At 47.9% G+C, this 17992-nt stretch overlaps 1 protein-coding gene across 1 annotated transcript; it reads left to right on the forward strand.

Annotated features, from left to right (window-relative positions):
* Nucleotides 1-1215: 1215 nt before the first annotated feature.
* Nucleotides 1216-17965, forward strand: LOC118209936. Its single transcript, XM_035385665.1, has 19 exons — nucleotides 1216-1348; nucleotides 1758-1981; nucleotides 2325-2486; nucleotides 2972-3148; nucleotides 4264-4381; nucleotides 5740-5847; nucleotides 6461-6641; nucleotides 7174-7336; nucleotides 7681-7869; nucleotides 8019-8193; nucleotides 8491-8624; nucleotides 9484-9806; nucleotides 10352-10509; nucleotides 13143-13373; nucleotides 14300-14635; nucleotides 14756-15109; nucleotides 15890-16060; nucleotides 16471-16628; nucleotides 17807-17965. The coding sequence occupies exons 1-19, from the start codon at nucleotides 1216-1218 to the stop codon at nucleotides 17963-17965; spliced, it is 3654 nt and encodes a 1217-aa protein (XP_035241556.1).
* The last annotated feature ends 27 nt before the right edge of the window (nucleotides 17966-17992 follow it).

Here is a 17992-nt window from a genome sequence, read left to right on the forward strand (position 1 = left end):
TGATGAAAGTATTTGGCACTAAATCCACCTTAAGTATTTCTCGTCTAGAGTGTGTCCTCTGATGCTGGAAATGGATTCATTGGCTTTTTTGGGGGGATTTGGCTCCCATAGAAGCCCTAACATAGCATTTTGTATGGCTGTGCTTTGGGCAAGTGTGATTACAATGGCTGGTGAATGGGACAGAATGGGAAATTAAGGAGTAAGGATGTGGCTTATAGCCAAGTTGGACAGATGTGCGTGTGACTTATAACCAAGTCAGTAAAAATGCTCTCTCTCTCTCTCTCTCTCTCTCTCTCTCTCTCTCACACACACACACACACAAAACCATCCACACATATACCACAAACACACACACACCCCACACCCACCCACACACACACCCACAAGGACACTATGATGTTTATGTGAGCCGAGCTTGATGTAATGTAGAAAGGCTGTGAATTCCTACAAAACAAATGTTTTGTGACCAATGAGGGCATCACTGATCGTGAGTGGGCTTAGGGACCAATAGCCAAGGCCAAAAGGTTGTGCAATCCCTGACCAATCAATGGGACAGCGAGATTTGAATGAGTAAACCCTGCCAAACCCTACTGATGCTTGTGAAAAACATGTTGGAAGTGGCAACAAAGAGAATTACTTTTTTCACATAGCTCAGCAGGCTATGACCAATAAGCATCCACCCATGCATCCATCCATTATCTATGCTTGCTTATTGTTATACAGGTTCCCTGGGGGGGCGGGACCAATAAGTGTGTCACATCTCAAATATATTTGCTTGCAGACATAAAAAGCACAATTATGCAAATCAACACATTTTCAGCCATTCTGGCGCAAAAGCCTAATTACAACCTTCATTGTTTCATACGGGTGGCACTTTCCTTGATTAGGTACATAAAAACCTGTTCGTTTTCATGTTCAATTAGCATATGGCACAACAAACACCATCAACTCAAAATGAAGGCAGAAGAACTAGAATCTACTCAAATGTTTTTGACTTCTGTGCTGCAGAGATAAAGCACAGCAAAATCATTAATCAGATCCAGGGAGGGATTAGAACCCAACAATGGGTTCGTAACCCAACCCCTGAGGCTATCGGGTGACTGCTCTATTCCCTAGTTAGCGTTGCAGATACCCTCATGAATGATTCAGCCCGCAAGGGAAAGTTCCGCCATCTTCCCCGCTGGTCCTCACAGTGGTCACAGACGGTGGGAGAGGATGCAGGGGAAAGCAGGCTGCAGTCGGGCGACTCTTCTCCTCTGGCTGTATCCAGGGGTCCTGTACCTGACCAACGCAGAGTCCAGCACATCCAGAGCGCCTGGCAGTGTGGACCCACCCCTCTGCAAGCCAGGTACGAGTGACAGCAGAGTGACAGGGCGGGGTTTATTTGGGGATGAGAGCAGTGTACTTGCAATAATGTTTATCTGTACTTTCTTCACAAGGTTTTCATCTACTGCTTCCATCAGGGTCAGATTAAAGATTACAGGCTCAGAGAAGTGCTTATGTGACACCACAGCTCCTGTGCATTGTTCATAAACTACTGCTACTGCTACTGCTGTTACTACTACTACTGCTACTGCTACTGCTACTGCTACTGCTACTGCTACTGCTACTGCTACTGCTACTGCTACTGCTACTGCTACTGCTGCTACTACTACTACTACTACTACTAATAATAATAATAATAATAACAATAATGAGCTAAGTGCTTTTCAGGGTTTGAAGGTGCATTAAAGTGAGGGCTATTTCCATTCTTACAGGACATTACTGTCCGGGAGGGGGCAGGGGTCCAGTGCCCTGTCCCAGGGGAACCTTTGGAGCTGGCGCCACGTCCACATCGGCGGAGAGCTGCACCAGATGCCCGCCTCACCATTTCGGGCCACGGCCTGGCCTGGCTGCTTGCCTGCCGTGCGGACCCTGGGCGCAGCAACCTCTACCTGGGCAGGACAGGTGTGTGTGCCTGGGGGAGGGCCAGAGCTTCCAGGTACGTCTGCTAGCTGCGCTGTTTTTTAGCGTTTCAGGCCCGAATGTCACTTAGGGACCGGCTGCAGTCTGTCATGCAAAGAGGGAAATGTAGTCCTGTAACAGAAAGAACGACGGCCATGTTTTCACTTCTCCACATGGCGCAATATTGCGTAGCCCAAGGAGCAGTGAAGTTTGAGCTGCATTGGGTTACAACACAATAGGAGTCTCATTCTGTTCCTCTTCTGACGCACTGAGCGCCCGCTGTCTCTGAGACTGAGTGGCGGGAGCGTTCTGGGTGATCCCGGGGCGGGGCGGGGGGGTGGATTGGGGTCTGGTGACCTCTGGCGCTCGTGCCCACGCAGGTGAGCGACGGGCAGTGCCCCTGCATGCTGGGGTACCGGGCCGCGGGCGAGGAGGGCGTGTGTATGCGCAGGGTGTACGAGATCTGCAGGGACGGCCAAGCGCGCACACAGCACGGAGCCTGTCTGTCACCAGAGCAGTGGAGCCAGCACTGCAGCACGCAGGTGAGAGGGCTCTCTCTCACACACACACACACACATGCACATGAGCACACAAACTACACACACATGCGCACGCGCGCGCGCACATACTACGCACACTACCCACACACACACACACGCGCATGCACATGAGCACACAAACTACACACACATGCGCACGCGCGCGCACACACTGCGCACACTACCCACACACACACACGCGCACACGCACACGCACACACTACACAAACACAAACGATTACCATTCTCCTTAGCCGTTGTACAATGGAATTCTGCGTTAGAACGTTCTTTGCTCAGAACTGTTTGGCATTCAGTCGTGTTATTGAGCCTCGCACCGTAAACTGGATGTAGCTGGACTGCAGGTCATCATACTGTAAACAGCGAATTCTCCTGTCACGTGTGACCTGGAAACCAGGAGCTTCCTCGTGTGGTGGAGGCAGACAGTGTGCCTGTGTCCCCGTGCGCTTTCCCCTTTCCCCGCTCCCCAGGTGTGCTCGCCCCCCGGGGACCACGCGGGCTACGACGGGGCCCTGGGGCTGTGCCTGTGCGGCGCTCCGGGGGGCGGCGGCGAGTGCGCGGGCTGGTGCAGGAGCAGCTCCACGCAGCCGCTGCAGCTGGTGTGCGACCGCCAACTCAGGCTCGTCCACCGCGACTCGGGCAGTCAGGTGGGCCCCGAAACAGTCTCATGACCCCTTTCACAAGCCTGTGACTGCGCCACACCTCTTTCATACACCTACGACAGTCACATACCCTCATACATCGGCAAGAGTCTTATTTTCTGTGCAACGGGAGCACCCACACCCTCCTTCATAGACAGAGAATCTTGCAGCAAGCTGTTGAATATTTTTGTGGTGAAAAGTTGGTGAAAAGTCGGTGAAACGCCATCTAAGCATTCAGGTGAAAACCCTGTAGTATTGGTTGAGAAGTTAAAGTTTTCTAGCCGACCAGGACGTAGCCGGACTATATCCAGGTACAACTTTAACGAGAAACTATGGGTCTCTTATCCTAGACTGCCACCCCTGCAGATGTCAAGATTCCGGCTTTTGCTTCCTGAGAATGGGACAAGCTTAAATTTGTGATTTGACACTCCATAGAAACAAACGAAAAAAAAAATGGTATAAAGAGAAATGCATGTGAAAAGCACCAATAAAGGGAAGAAAATGGAAACCAGTGTCCTATCAGGTGGTCCCATCTTCTGGGGGCAGAACATAAATTGCAGTGATCCTGCACTCAAGGCTGCCCATTATCAGCCTGGTTGCATTACACCCCTCTTCACAATGGTGCGTGAAAAGAGATGCAGTGTCAGCGTGGTAAAAACATGTGTACCCGTGTACATCCTTTCACAGTACGTTGCAGGATCCACCCCCGTCATGTGACAGTGATTACCTGTGAAAGCATTAACTGCCAGCTACAGTGCGAGACCACAAAAGCAGCTATCATGGGTGTCTGGGACTCGCAGGGTCAGCGAGGGGAGCCCTCCTCTCCAGCCCCCGCCGGTTGCGTGTCCTTTGTCCTTTGTGGGAAAAACAGCTTTTTCACAACGGTTGGATTAACCCGATTCACCCGGTATCATGTCCCATATAACAGCGCGCTCAAAAGATCAGGATGACAAAGAAATCAAGCTCGGCCCGATTGTGTTACATCGTCTTCGATGATTTCAAGTGTACACACGCGATGCACGGAGTGAAACGTAAACCTATTCATGGACCGGTATAGAGAAACATGCCATTCTGACCCAATTGCCGATCATTGTCCGTGTGTGTGCTCCTCTTCCCTGCAGGTAAGCGTGTCGGGGGCCGCTCTGGGGACCGCCCTCAATCGCTGGGACCCCCAGGGAGTTCTGCAGTGCCACGGTCACCTCAACTTCTCCCGCTCGGTGTACGTGGTCCACACCGATGGTGAGAATGTAAAAAAACGCAAGACCACGAAGTTCACCTCACCCAGACCTGGGGCCTCATTTATAAAATGGTCTTATTATCAAACTGAATGTTGAATGGTGGCATATACAGAAATCCATAGTGCAGTGTTATTTATAACAATCCTCCTTTGTCATGCATATGACCGTATCTGTCTGTTAAGGTCATACTAGACGTCAGTTAATTACCTGCTGGTTATGTTGGACGTACTGCACGTCTGAGCACTGTGTATGTAAGTGGGTTGTGTGTGCGCTTTAAGAATAACATTTAAATGATAAGCGATTTTGGGGGTGCAGAGTCCAAGAAATGCAACCTTATTTAGAGAAAACTTCCGGTTATTGGCTGCTTTCACAAGAAGCGGTGATGGTAAAGCACTTTCACGCAGGCTCTATACCGCGTGAGATTTATATGTGCAGACACGCCACTTTAAACTATTTTTTTTAAATCAAGCATAAGAACAACTAGTGAAATGATCTGAAGACTACGTTTAAGTTCAAATCCACAAACATTTTTATAACTGAGGCCCCCAGTGCTCTGAAAAGCTTGGAAAAGCTAATGAAGATAACATTCTCTCACAAGGCAAAAATTTGCTTTTCAATGTTTTTCCTTAGCATTCTTAAACATGGAAACTTACACAACGCAGTTTTATCTATTTCAAAATTTTTCTAACTGAATATCTTATAAAGCAAACCTTTTCTCACACACATATATATATATGTGTGTGTGTGTGTGTGTGTGTGTGCATGATCTGGTACCCTGACTCACAGGCTGAACGATAGTGTCGCAGCCAAAGTACAGACTGTCATGTTTGTTAACTCAAAATGCCCGGTAGTGTTATATTTCCTGGGAAAGAGAGCCACTAATAACAGCAGACACAATAATGCTGTATGTAAACCAATACTAATTTATATCACTATGGCAATCTGACATGCCCCTTATTCATGTTACTGGTGAATCTGAGGGTCACGTTTCACCCTGTCTATTTACCTTCAGTGACATCTCAAAGCCTCATTATTATAAGACTTGTTATGATATTCCTATGCTTGCGGTCTTATACATACAGTTATTGTATACGACCTTGAACAAAGTGCTATTGAAAAAGGAAGATGAAAACATATGGCCTATCATAACATCAGAACAAAGCTTAAGGAAAAAAACATGGATTTTGAATAATTATTACTAATACACACTTACACTTACACCACACACCACAAACGCACGCATGTGCATGCCAGCTTTCATAGAAAATGTTCTTCTCTACATGGGATGTGTTCCTGACCTGTAAGTTCCTGATCTGTGCTTTTCATTGACATTTTTCATCTGTGTTTGCTGTTCTGTAGAACGTGGCTTCTTTGGGATGTTGAGTCTGGTTTCTGCCGATGTACAGAAGCTTTTACTGGAGGACAGCCAAGCCACACACACCCCTGAAAGACTGTCAGGGGCACATGGTTGGTTTGAGCGCAGCACACACCTAACACCCGCTTCTACACTTTTAGGTGTGTGTTTGTGTGTGCACATGCATGCGTGTGTGTGTGTGTGTGTGTGTGTTTGCACGTGCATGCGTGTGTGTGTGTGTGTGTGTGTGTGTGTGTGTGCACACGTGCATGCGTGTGTGTGTGTGTGTTTGCACGCAGGCCTGTGTGTGTGTGTGTGTGTGTGTGTGTGTGTGCATGCAAGCCTGTGTGTGTGTGTGTGTGTGTGTGTTTGCATGCAAGCGTGTGTGTGTGTGTGTCTGCAGCTCCTTGGGTACCTGCAGGCTGCCAGAGCCTGTGGAGTGTGAAGCGAGTCCCCTGCCACAATGACAGCGCTTCTCAGCTGACTGACTGGAGCGATAAGGAGCAGCAGCAGGCAGACTGAGGAACAGCAGCATGCTCCTGTCTCCAGTCTCCCAGAAGCCTCTGCAGCTATGACAATGGCCTGCAGTTATGATAAAAAAATAAAAATACCTACAAACATTTATGGGAATATACAGTATGTAGATACTAAAATGTGAAAATATGCGTACTGTGCTGGGGTGGCAAAAATATTCTTCCCAAGACATTTTTCTGTGCTGTGCCCAAGGAAACTCCACTGAACTTGGTGATGAGGTCACAGAAGAGGACGAACCCCATTGGTCCAGGAGACGGGGAAGTGAGGACAGGACCTCCACCCCGGCTGGCATCCTGAACCCTACCACCTGTGTACAGAATGGGGACATAGTGTTGTTCAGAGTGTCCCGGGAGCATTATCCTCAGTATGACATGTGAGTTACTCCCAAAACAAAATATCTTTTCCCACGAAACTCCAGCTCCCTGCAGCTGCCCAAATCTGTCCAGTCAGCACACGGAGGCATCTCAGTGGGTCTCAATGGGTGATTTGAAGCCCTACCTCGAATGCTCCCGTAACTGCAGACTTCCTGCCGAAATGCACATTTAGCACACCAGATTCAATTCAGTGTCGTTAACTAACCCGCTTTTAGACATGGGACTTAATTTGATCCAATTGAAACATGGTCCCAACAAGGAAATTCTGGAGCATTGTGTAGGGGTGATTCCATGTGTGCAACAGTTCACAAAATCGTGGTTCGGTCTGGTTCTGAACACAAGCGAATTGAACCATGGGTGGTAAACCGAATGGTTCTTTTTTGGGGTTTCCTTTTGTGACGTGAACTGCAACAATTACTGTCTGTCATTCAGTAGGGGTTCACTACATGCTGATGATTCACTTTTGTAAATAATGGGATTAGAGATTGGCTAAATTCCCTCAGGTGAACTGTGTTCCCCCACCCCCCACAGAGAGAACCTATACAACACCAACGCCGGCTACGACTGGGGGTCGTTCCGTCACCTGGCAGAGGAGATGACCCAGGCCAGGACGCCCCCCGCCCTCTTCCCAGTCATCTTCACTGAACCTGGAGTCTACACCCTCAGACTGAGCAGCAACCAGTACAAGCACATGGTAGATTGCCTTAGTAGGAACACTGGGCTCTCTGCCACCGCTATCGTGTTCACATTTCCTAAATACTCTTGAGGAATTGTTGCTGTAGGAAAGTTCACAGCCATCATCCCTATATGCAGGGAAACACAAGGCAATATTCTCCTCACGTGCAACCAAATGAGCCATAACAATGTCTGTAACAGAACAGGGAAAAAACAGCCATTAACCGCATGTTATCCATGCACCTGTCCTCCCTGTGGCTTAGTGTATAACACCACTGTGGCTGGTGTGTTTGGTCAGTCATCACGTCAGCACATTGATTGACAGGGTAAAGCAAACTGAAAGAACGGCCTTCCCCTTCGCAGTATGTGAAGGTGATGCCGACGGGGGGGCAGTGTTATGAAGCTGGGCCGTTCTTCCCCACTGACCCTCATCACCTGACCAGACTCGGTGTCGTCAAGAGACGGCACCTCCTGCTGCAGCCTGATTGGCTGGTGATCGGGGGGCTGCTGGTGGGGGCAGTGGTCATCCTCAGTATGTGTATCGCCTTTCTGGTAAGTAGGAACAAACAGAAACCTACACACATAGACAGAAACACAGGCACACACACGCACACACACGCGCACGCGCACACACACACACACACACACACAGAGAAATAGCACTTTCTGTTGTAATTGGCTGTTACGATGCCCTTGCTCAGATCCTGTTTCGGGAGTACGGCTGGCCAGAGAAGGTGCCGGTCAGGCCCAGGTATCGCGCGCTGCAGCTCACATACAGCCTGGATGACTACTCCTCCAAGGGCTCCCAGGTCATGGCCGTCAAGAAGCACCATAGAAGCCTGCAGGCTGGGGGAACAGAGGGAATAACCCAGCCAGGTATGTTCACTGCAGATACCAAAAATATGGTCAATCTTAACCAGAATTTTTGTCATTTTATTAATTTTTTTATATTTAGACATGAAATGATATTTCTATTACTTTTTTGCTTAATAGTAACAGATGAATAGTTTCACTCATTTGTGAATGGAGTAAGTCAATTTTATTTGTCAACCAAAAAGTAATTAAAAACAAGCTCATGCCAGTTCAGTGATGAGAGAGCATAGGTCAGTGTTCAGTGGTGAGATGACATAAGTGCTTCTCTTGCTGCACTGTGATTGGCTTCCCTTTCTGCAGCTGTAACACCAGATGAGTTCTGGGACTACGAGCAGCAGGTGGACCTGGAGGCCTTCGGCACCAACACCTTCTACGACATCCTGCTGAAACACAGCGTGTCTGTCACCAGCCAGCTGAGCCAGCTCAGAGGAGAGGTGAGCACACACAAGCACAGGCACACGAACACACATTTATGAATGTATGCAAGCAAATGTGTGTACACTTAGAAGCTCTCACATACTAACACTCATACATCAGTACATATACCACCCACACGCGCGCGCACACACACACATACACAAAGCTGACTGGGAAACTGATCCGGCCATGGCACTGTAATTTCTTACCTCTCGCAAGGATTAGTGAATTGCCCTCCACAGTGCTGAGAACTCTATTATATAGCGCTAGGTAACGGATCATTGTTTTGTTGTGTCTCATTTCATATCGTATTATCTGTATGTACTCCGACATTCCCATACGAAAATACTGCTGGAGCCACTCATAGAAATGACAGGCCCTAGGGCGACCGTACAGATAAGGATGTAACAGGAGTGGTCACACCCATTTTGTGAGACCTATTGATGAATAAATATGCCACACCATGTTTAAATGGTGCTTTCTGTAAGTGTGTGTGCGTGTGTGTGTGTGTGTATGTGTGCATGCACTGGTCTATGTAAATGTGTGCGTATGTCTATCATGTGAATAAATAGATTTTTTAAATACGATTTTGTTACCAGCAAACATGAAGAGTCCTTGGTTTGTGTCTGTGTGTGCATTTGTGTGTGTGTGTGTGTGTATGTGCGTGTGTGCATCATTTTTATGTTTGTATATGCATGTGTGTTATTGGGTTTCTCCATATGCGCGTTTGTGTTCATGCATCTGCATGTATACATTTATGCTTTATTTTTCCAGAAAGTTCCGCTGAAGAACAAAACCCCTTTTGCTAGGGGGCCCCGGAACATGAATGCTTGTATGAGTCTGTGAGACTATGCGTTTGTGACCGTGCCTCCGCAGGTGAAGGAGCTGTACCAGCGGGTGCTGGGGAAGGTCGGAGGACTGCGCCTCGGCCAGTGGGCCGCGGGCGGGGTCAAGAGGGAGGGGTACGAGGAGCTGCACAGGGAGGTGGAGAAGGAGCAGGCTCGGCGGAGGGGTCTGGCTGCGCAGCTGGGGCAGCTGCTGGACAGCCAGCTGCAGATGCTGCGGGCGGAGCTCCGGTCTCAGAAGGAGGTGCACAGGGGCTACGGAGCGCGCCTGAGGGAGGCCCTGCGCCTCCTGGAGCAGATCTCGGGAGGAGCCTCGTCTCTACAAGGCCAGCTCTGGGACGGGCACCACCGGCAGTACGCCTCCTAGCCCCGCCTGTTGCGCTATCTGTCCGCTAGCCTGGCTATTTCAGACCCTCCCGTTCTCCGTATCTGTGTATTGATCTGGTTCAGTTAGCCTGTCTGGGTCACTGCCTATCTGATGTTCTAAAATGTGAGCCTCTACACAGGCCGAAGTGGCTATCAGGACTTGAGGGTTCCTGGAAGTGAACGGCAGGGTTATGGAACAGGTCTTTCCAGGAATCTACATCCTGAAGACCCTCTAGCATTTTGAGCCAATCAGAGATTGCAGTGGACCCTGGGGTACCAATTGTATACACAGTGTGGGTGGGCGTGTCCTGTGACTTATAATTGGGTATATATAAAGGGTGCCAGTCCAACGTCCACACAGGAGTAAGCAAAAGCTTACTTTGTTTTGAGGAGAAAAATTAACGTCTAGTCTGAAGATAAGGGAGATGACTATGTGCATCGGTGTGGGGTAAAGGCCTTGTCTGCTGTGCTGTTGGGTAAATGCTCTGTCTGCTGTGCTGTTGGGTAAGTGCATTGTGTGCTGTGTGCTGCAGCGTGCTTCAGAGGGTGTCCGTCTTGGCAGACGAGATGACGGACCTCGTGTCCAGGGAGTGCCAGAGGCAGGGGGCATGGGCCGTGCTCGGAGAGGGCACGGGTGCCAAGCTGCTGTGCCCGAAAAGAGGGGTGGTTCTGAGCAGGACAGAGATCTTTGGTGAGTCCGTACCTACTTGATATACATTTCCTTCATGTAAAGTGCAGTTAAATTTCTCTTTGGCATAAAACTATAGCTCCATCCAGTGGCGGAATTGTATTACTACTGCAAATGTGTTCCAAGTATTGCGAAATCAGATTCTCTTCGCCAGGATTACATCACAACCGTCTAGCTGATTCTCTTAACCAGTGACTAGCATAACGGAGCGTGTGCATTCATTATACTTTTAAGAGCAACCATAATCATGGAACACCTGGGGCCTGTGCTTGTTAAAGATCTTATGCCGCCAGAGATTGAATGTTTGTACATTACGTGATCGCTTATTTAAAAAAAAAATTATACTCATCTTATTTTCAGTCAAAACTATTTCCTATGGCAAACGTAAGGCCTCTGGATTTATGGAAAGTACCAGCTGTCAGGGTTTAGATGGGTTAGGACCCAAGTGCAGAGTAAAAACAGATGCCAAAAGGTAAATTCAAATGAAGACTTTACTTTCAAAACAAAACAGAGAACAAACAGAAGGCCACGAGGGGCAATTCCAAAAGAAAACTCAAAAACCAGAAAACACGTAATGGAACTCAAAACACTCGAAACACTAGAAAACTCAGACACCAGAAACTCCAAAACATGGGTAGCAGACACGGGGGACAGAAACAGTAGGATCCAGTACCCAAGTCTTCTTCTTCGGTTTTAATAGCAAACTAAAATTAGTGCATTACCGCCACCTACTGTATGCATTGCTATCTGGTTTGGTTCTCTCAAAAAATAAATAAAACAGCCCAACCCTCCCATAATTGACTCGCGATTCTTTACTATATCCCTGGCGTCTGACTTCCTCAAAACCCTTTTGCCAAAATTCCCTGCATTTCGTCCCCCTTCACATCCGTTATTCCCAAAATCTCTTTCGCTGCATCCCCCACCATCTTGATCCTCTCTGATTTTGTTTCTATTTCACGAGCACAATTGATCACCATCACTATAAATGCCAAGAACCTTCTTCTATCCATATACGTCATTTCCCTGTCACATCGCACTTGATCTTTTCCCTTTTTCAGTTCTATTCTGTTCCTTCCTCACAGCTCCCGTTTCTGCCCTCACTCTTTGTTGCTTCTGCATATATTATTTTGTTCTGCACTCGTGTTCTTTCTATCTCTTCCTTCTTTCACACTGCTTTGCCCCCACTTCATGATTTCCCCCACAGTGAAAACATATTGCCTGGTCTTTAGACATCGTACAGTCCTCATCCAAACACCCATCTTTCCCACACCTTTTACACCGGTGATCCCTTTTCCTACAAACTGCTGCCACGTGTCCATTGTCCTGACACCAATAACACCTCAGTGGAACACTCATGTGCCCTCACCCTGTAACTAAAGTAATCTAAATAAATCCTCTCCGGTAGTTCTCCCTCAAATTCTAGCAGTACTTTCTTGTTCATTCCCCTCCCTATAACTTTTAATTCGCCTTGCCCCGAAAACTCCCCCCACCTCCAAGAAGCAATCAGCATCTACTGACACCAGGACCCCACTAATCACCCCTTTCCATAGCGCTCTTTCCCTCATTAAAAAACAGACAACTTTTGTCGAACCAAATCTTTTAATTTTAAGCGCTTTATCCCTCAATCTTTTTGACTGACACTCCATGATTATAATTCACCCCCTGGTTACCCTCACTGCTCTGGCTTCCCCAGTCTCCTTCTTCACTAAATTTCCCCATTTCATGGACATCATTAAAAACGCCATTTGCTTCCCATCCAGACCCGGGCTTCACATCTACCCTCATTGCTACTACGCATTTCTCATCCTTATTTTCATTTTCAATTCCGTTTCTTATTTCCTCCTTCCACCACTTCGCACTCCATTTCGTCCCTCTAACAAAGAGCGACCGAGTCTCGTTATCGACTCACTAACTTTGCAGTGAGTATCAAAAAGCAGATTCGAAAGCGCACCGACAGACCGAGTTACCAGTTCAAACGCTTGTGAAAACCCTGCTCTCAATGTCCATTATCCAGTACCCGAAGCAAACAAAGCGCTTAAATACACAGGGGGCTAACAAGACACAGGAGAACACAATGCACAATCAACAGAATAATGAGACAGATGACGAGACACAGGTGAAAACAATGATTGAATAAATGAACACAATAAAACAATCAAACACAGGAGAAAGCAATCAGACCAATCTGAGGGGTGCGAAAGGGACAAAAACTATGGGGAGGCGGGAACAGAGGAGGCACAACTGTGGCACCAGCACAATGTAAAAATAGATATTTATGTTTACATTTTAATAAATGCCACAAAATGAATCACTTCATATTTACAATGTCTGGAAACCTCAGTACAAGCTGCTTGTACTTTATTTTTTAAAATTTAAACCATGAACCCATAAATGCCCCAATACCAGCCACTGTATAACCAACAGACCACAGTAAACGTCTGTATTTAAAATAACCTTCACATTACACAAAACTGTCAAAATCACCTAAAACCAAAATAATATCATCTAAAACTATTACATAACTAATAATAATAATAATAATAATAATAATAACGCAAAGCTCCAGAAAGTGAACTATCACTTTAACGTGAGAAACGTGGCACGCTGAGATGCCCAGTGTTGCCCCTCTGTGCCAGCAGCCCCGGACAGGACGGTCCGTGCTGGCGACGCCGTCCGTGTGGACCCCTGCACCGGCCTGCTCCTGCCCAGTCCGGGCGCCCGCATGCGCCTGGCGAGCGGGCACAGCATGCCCGTGCCGCCGGACTTCTTCCTCCACCCCCAGACGGGCAGGCTGCTGCCGGTGGCGGGGAACGTGGGCTACGACCCCGCCAGCTCCACCCTGGTCCTCACGGCGGATTGTGGCGGAGGTGAGCTACAGGACACAGCGCTAATATCGCAGCGCAGCTTGATACAGGAAGAACACAGCCGTAGCCGCCAGCTCCGTTAGAGTCAGATTTATGCGATGTTAGGATTAAAATTATTCCTGATCGTTTGTGACTTGCCTAATGGAAAACAATACTGTGCAATTCTGAATGTTAATCCACTTTAGAAAAATGTCAGGTTTACTTTTTCCACTAGGTTTGCATACAGTACAAAAGGTCAATTCAATCAACTGAAACATAAAACGTACCTGACGCTTTGCACTGAAAAACTTCATGTCAATATAAGCCTCACATAGTGCAACACATGGGCTCATGTTCATGTAAAACAACACTTTTTGAGAAAACCGTTTTAATAAATGTGGGTGGGATTTTAACACAAAGACAAGCTGGTAATTACTGATGTTCCTACATACTGCTCCCCATGTAAAAACTAGACTATTTGAAAAGCAAAGAGGTAGTTCAGGCAAGGAAGTATGCAATTTATATTGATCATAATGTGATTTATTTGATTGCACAAATTCAAAACCATAATGCAAAATGCATTGGAAAAGTAGGCTGTAGCTGAATGCATAGATACTTTGATGCATGTTTTAACAGAGAAAAAGAAAAGTTTGAAATACAGAGTTCTGAAAGTTCAATTTAAAAACGAATTAATAAATGATAACAGTTGAAAGATGAAATCAGTAATTCACTCATTTCAATCAGGGTCAGCTACTTCCTCACTTTTTAACACTTCCTTCTGTAATTTCTCATGTTTCAAATATGGATTACAAGAAAGGGTAGGATTGAATAAATATACTTCAGATACAGTGGAATTTTTCAGTCATTTTACCAAAAGTGAACCAGATGTGATCATAACTGAGCAGCTGCAAATGCAAGCAGTAATTCTTCAGCTTGCGTCCCCCTTCCAGGGGAGGCGGGTAAATGGGACTCCCCCCTCCTGCCCTTCGTCCCGTACCCATCGCCCCACCGCACGGGCCCTCCCGCGACCCCGCGGCTCCGGGGCCTACGGCAGGGCCAGAGGATGGCGCTGGGGGGGCCCATGTGCGACCCCGACACGGGCGTGGCGGTGCCCATCCTGGCCGTGACGATCCAGCCGCAGACCGGGCTGGTTTACCCGCTGGGGGGCTTGTACCAGTGCCCCTTCACCCGCCTGCCCCAGCCCATCCAGATCGGCTCGCCTTTCCTGGACCCCCACACCGGCAACCTGGTGCTCACCACGGGGGTCGGCCTCGACCCCAGCACAGGTCGGTGGAGCTCACGCTAGCAAGACTCTTTCAGACAGTTCTCGGGTCCTTTTCAGGTGGAATTTGGGGAGTTCTCATTGAGTCTCGAGGCTGACCTTTTGCGGTTGCGTTTGTCAACAGGGAAGGTTGTCCCTGTGGGGGGGCTCCTGCTGGCTGAGTCCTTCCTGGAGCCCCTGAGCGGGCGGCTGGCTCGTGTCGGGGGGGCCACCCTGAGGGGGGGGAAGCTGGTGCCTCATGCCGGGGGGTTCCAGGCCCTGCTGGACGCCCAGACCCTGGGGACGCGCGTGAGGACAGCCCAGCTGCTGCGAGGGTGTGGGGAGGGCGTGGCAGCGGAGCCAGACGCGGTCCGGGCAGCGGCCGCGGAGGTGGAGCACGCCTGGAGGAGCAGCCAGCACTGCCTCCTGCAGCTGATTGGCCGACTGGAGACCCTGCTGGAGTGGGTTTGGGGCATCGGCGAGGATGGAGGAGCCCAAGGTGTGTGAGTCTCCCCAGGCATGGCCCCCAACCCGGGGCCTTTATCATGGAAACTCGGCGCTAATGACTGAGACAAGTGTTTTAAGGGAGCCAGTGACTCAGTTTGAAAAGAGCCAGTGACTCAGTTTGAAAAGAGCCAGTGACTCAGTTTGAAAAGAGCCAGTGACTCAGTTTAAAAAGAGTCATTGTGTTTCCCATGGAGACTGAACCTTAGACTTTTTGTAAAAGAGTTATTGATGCCTCATCATACTTGTCCCTATAATCGAGTTCCTCACACTACGATCACCACTCAATACACATATAGTAGCCTGCACAGAGCCTGCATGGATCAGTGATCTTCATAAAAGAAAAAAAGGCTATCTTGTATTTTTTTTTTTTTTCATTCCTCATATCTCTGGCTTGTTTTCTTGTTATATAAACCCAAATTTCCCGTTTCAGTAATGCCTTACCTTCTCGGTCTCTTCATCCCTGCAATACCCACATGATTAGCACAGACATCTTTTTTTTCAGTCAGCTTTACTGTTTGCCCAAGGTCTTCCGTGATTTTTAGGGGCAATGTATAGCTCCATGGTTTTTGCATTAACAATAGAGCTGTAAAGGCATGTGGAAATAAGCCACTTGTTGAGAACGAGCTACAGTTTGTGCCATAGTAACCTTGTCTTCACAGAGCACACAGTGCATGTGATCATTTGCGTACACTATATAACACGCATTCGGGTCATTTAATGTGTTGGTTGCTGTTTGGTGCTGGACGGTGACAGGGCATGGCTTGCATTTTAGGACAAATCCAGTTCCCTGGTTCCGAGCTCTCCCTGCCCGCCCTGCCAGGGCTGGAGTACCCGGACCCGGGCGGGTCGGGCCTGAAGGTACCCGTGCTGGGGGCAGAGCAGGATTTGGCGACAGGACGTCCCATACCGCTTGCTGGGACCATGGAGGATGCAGACGGCAAGGGTAGGACAGGACGATGGCCTGTATGGACACGCTGTGTTTCATTACACTGTGCTTTCTGTACGTTACAATCACACGCGTTATATAATCTGTTACAAATTTGGCCTTTTCTTCCCTATAACCCCAAGAGAGTTTGGTTTTATGTAATTCTAGTTTCAGAAGTCCCTTCATCTGATGAAGAGAATATGCTGAAAAAAGTGAATTGCTTACCTCATTAACATGAAAATTGAATGTGCAGCTTTGAGAATGTAGTTGCTGTAATTCTACACACCTCTATTTCAATCCGTAGACCCAAATAAGGGTGCAGTCCTCTATTAGAGTGTTACATTGTATGAATAGTTCAGCTGTTATAAAGCAGTGTCCCATTGCCTATTGGGTTTCTTCTCACTGTGATACCACGTTCTCCTCTGTAGGGCTGGTTCCAATCCGCATCGGGGCACGCACAGTAGACCCAATCACAGGCTCCGTGGGAGCAGTGGTGGGGGCCCGCCTGGACGTCTTCAGGCAGACCGTGGTCCCAGTTACCGTGTCCTACAGTCTGACTGCCCGAGAGAACGTGGACAGGGCACAGGTGACCAACAGGGGTCGCTAGCGGCTTTTACTCCGCTACACAAACCCTGCTCGATTTGGCCAGCAGTCTTTGATTTCAAACACAAGTACTGTAAACATCGGCACTTCTCTCTTTCTGCCTCCCGGAATGAGTCTGTGTTCTGTACATAAGTTACGGCTTAAAACCCTCCGACTTTAACAATAAGCAGACAGCAGCAATCACTGCAAAACAAAGCCACAGAGACCAACGGAAAATCAACCATCAGGGAACAGAAATGCAGAACTGGAGTAACAGTTAAAGGAAATGGAAAATTCCCCTGTAATGGGAAGGTGAATCTGAATTATTCCCAGCCTGCCTACAAACAGCTAAAACACAAACTAAGACAAACTCGAAATCAGAGAAAATTCGGTCAAGCTTTGTTCAGCAAAAGAAACACAAATTCAGAGAACATCATCCATCCATGATCAATATCCACTCAATAAAAATTTTCAGCAAATAGTCCTCCTAGTGAAATGTGACCCAGACACATTCATAAACTGAGAGGTCAAAGATTAGATCATTATTCAGCTGGACAAAAATATTTTGATAGTTCTGTAATATGTATGGCTCTGTTCCAGTGCAGCTGTGCATGCAGTTCAATACATCATGACTAATACAATCAAGCTCCTGATGCTGTTTTACTGAAGTCTCCTCCGACTTGTAAGCAACACATTTCCTGAAGTGGGTTAAATGAAATCTTTTGTTAGAAAAAAACAAAAAAATAAACTAACAACAAAAATTGATATCTGTTATATGCAAAGCATGCTTCGGGGGGACAGATGCGTCCTGATGGTAGCAAGATTCTGAGGCAGTTCAACATCTGGACTGCCGGCACAGAGAATATAGCACTCCAGATGTAACACTGCATTCCTGGTACCAGTCAAATCTCACATTACATCTCTAAGACTCAGCAGGAAGAAAAAACCGCAGGACATTACTGTAGACAGATAATGTAAATGGACCTGTGTCTGTTTCCTTGTCCACAACATTGTCAGTGTGGCTTAGAGCTGCGACGCCATTTTAGTTGTAACTGCTGCATTAACCGTCTCCATTGTTGTGTTTTTGGTTTGGTTTGGTTTGGTATGTATGTATAGATTAGTTGTATACGTGTGTGTATAAAAAAATCAACAAAAATGTCGATCACAAAAAACCGTCTCCAGGCGGAGGCGCTTCAGAAGGAGTGGTGTGCGAGGAGGGCGTACTGGGGCCAGCAGAGGCAGAAGGAGGAGGACCTGCTGACGGACGTGGACGGATCGGCGCAGCGCTGCCTCCGCGCGGCCGCCCGGAGCGGCGCCAAGCTGGTGAGCGTGCGGACGTAGCGGCCCCGTAACCGACGGCGGCGGCGG

Source organism: Anguilla anguilla, chromosome 12, assembly GCF_013347855.1.
Source record: "Anguilla anguilla isolate fAngAng1 chromosome 12, fAngAng1.pri, whole genome shotgun sequence".
Classification (NCBI taxonomy): Eukaryota; Metazoa; Chordata; class Actinopteri; order Anguilliformes; family Anguillidae; genus Anguilla; species Anguilla anguilla.

Bases quoted from the DNA above. Each gene is read 5' to 3' on its own strand.
- LOC118209936 (XM_035385665.1), top strand. From the start codon at position 1,216: ATGCAGGGGAAAGCAGGCTGCAGTCGGGCGACTCTTCTCCTCTGGCTG. The intron at 3,149-4,263 runs GTGGGCCCCGAA...TCTTCCCTGCAG, and splicing joins ACCGCGACTCGGGCAGTCAG to GTAAGCGTGTCGGGGGCCGC. The intron at 15,110-15,889 runs GTGTGTGAGTCT...CTTGCATTTTAG, and splicing joins CGAGGATGGAGGAGCCCAAG to GACAAATCCAGTTCCCTGGT.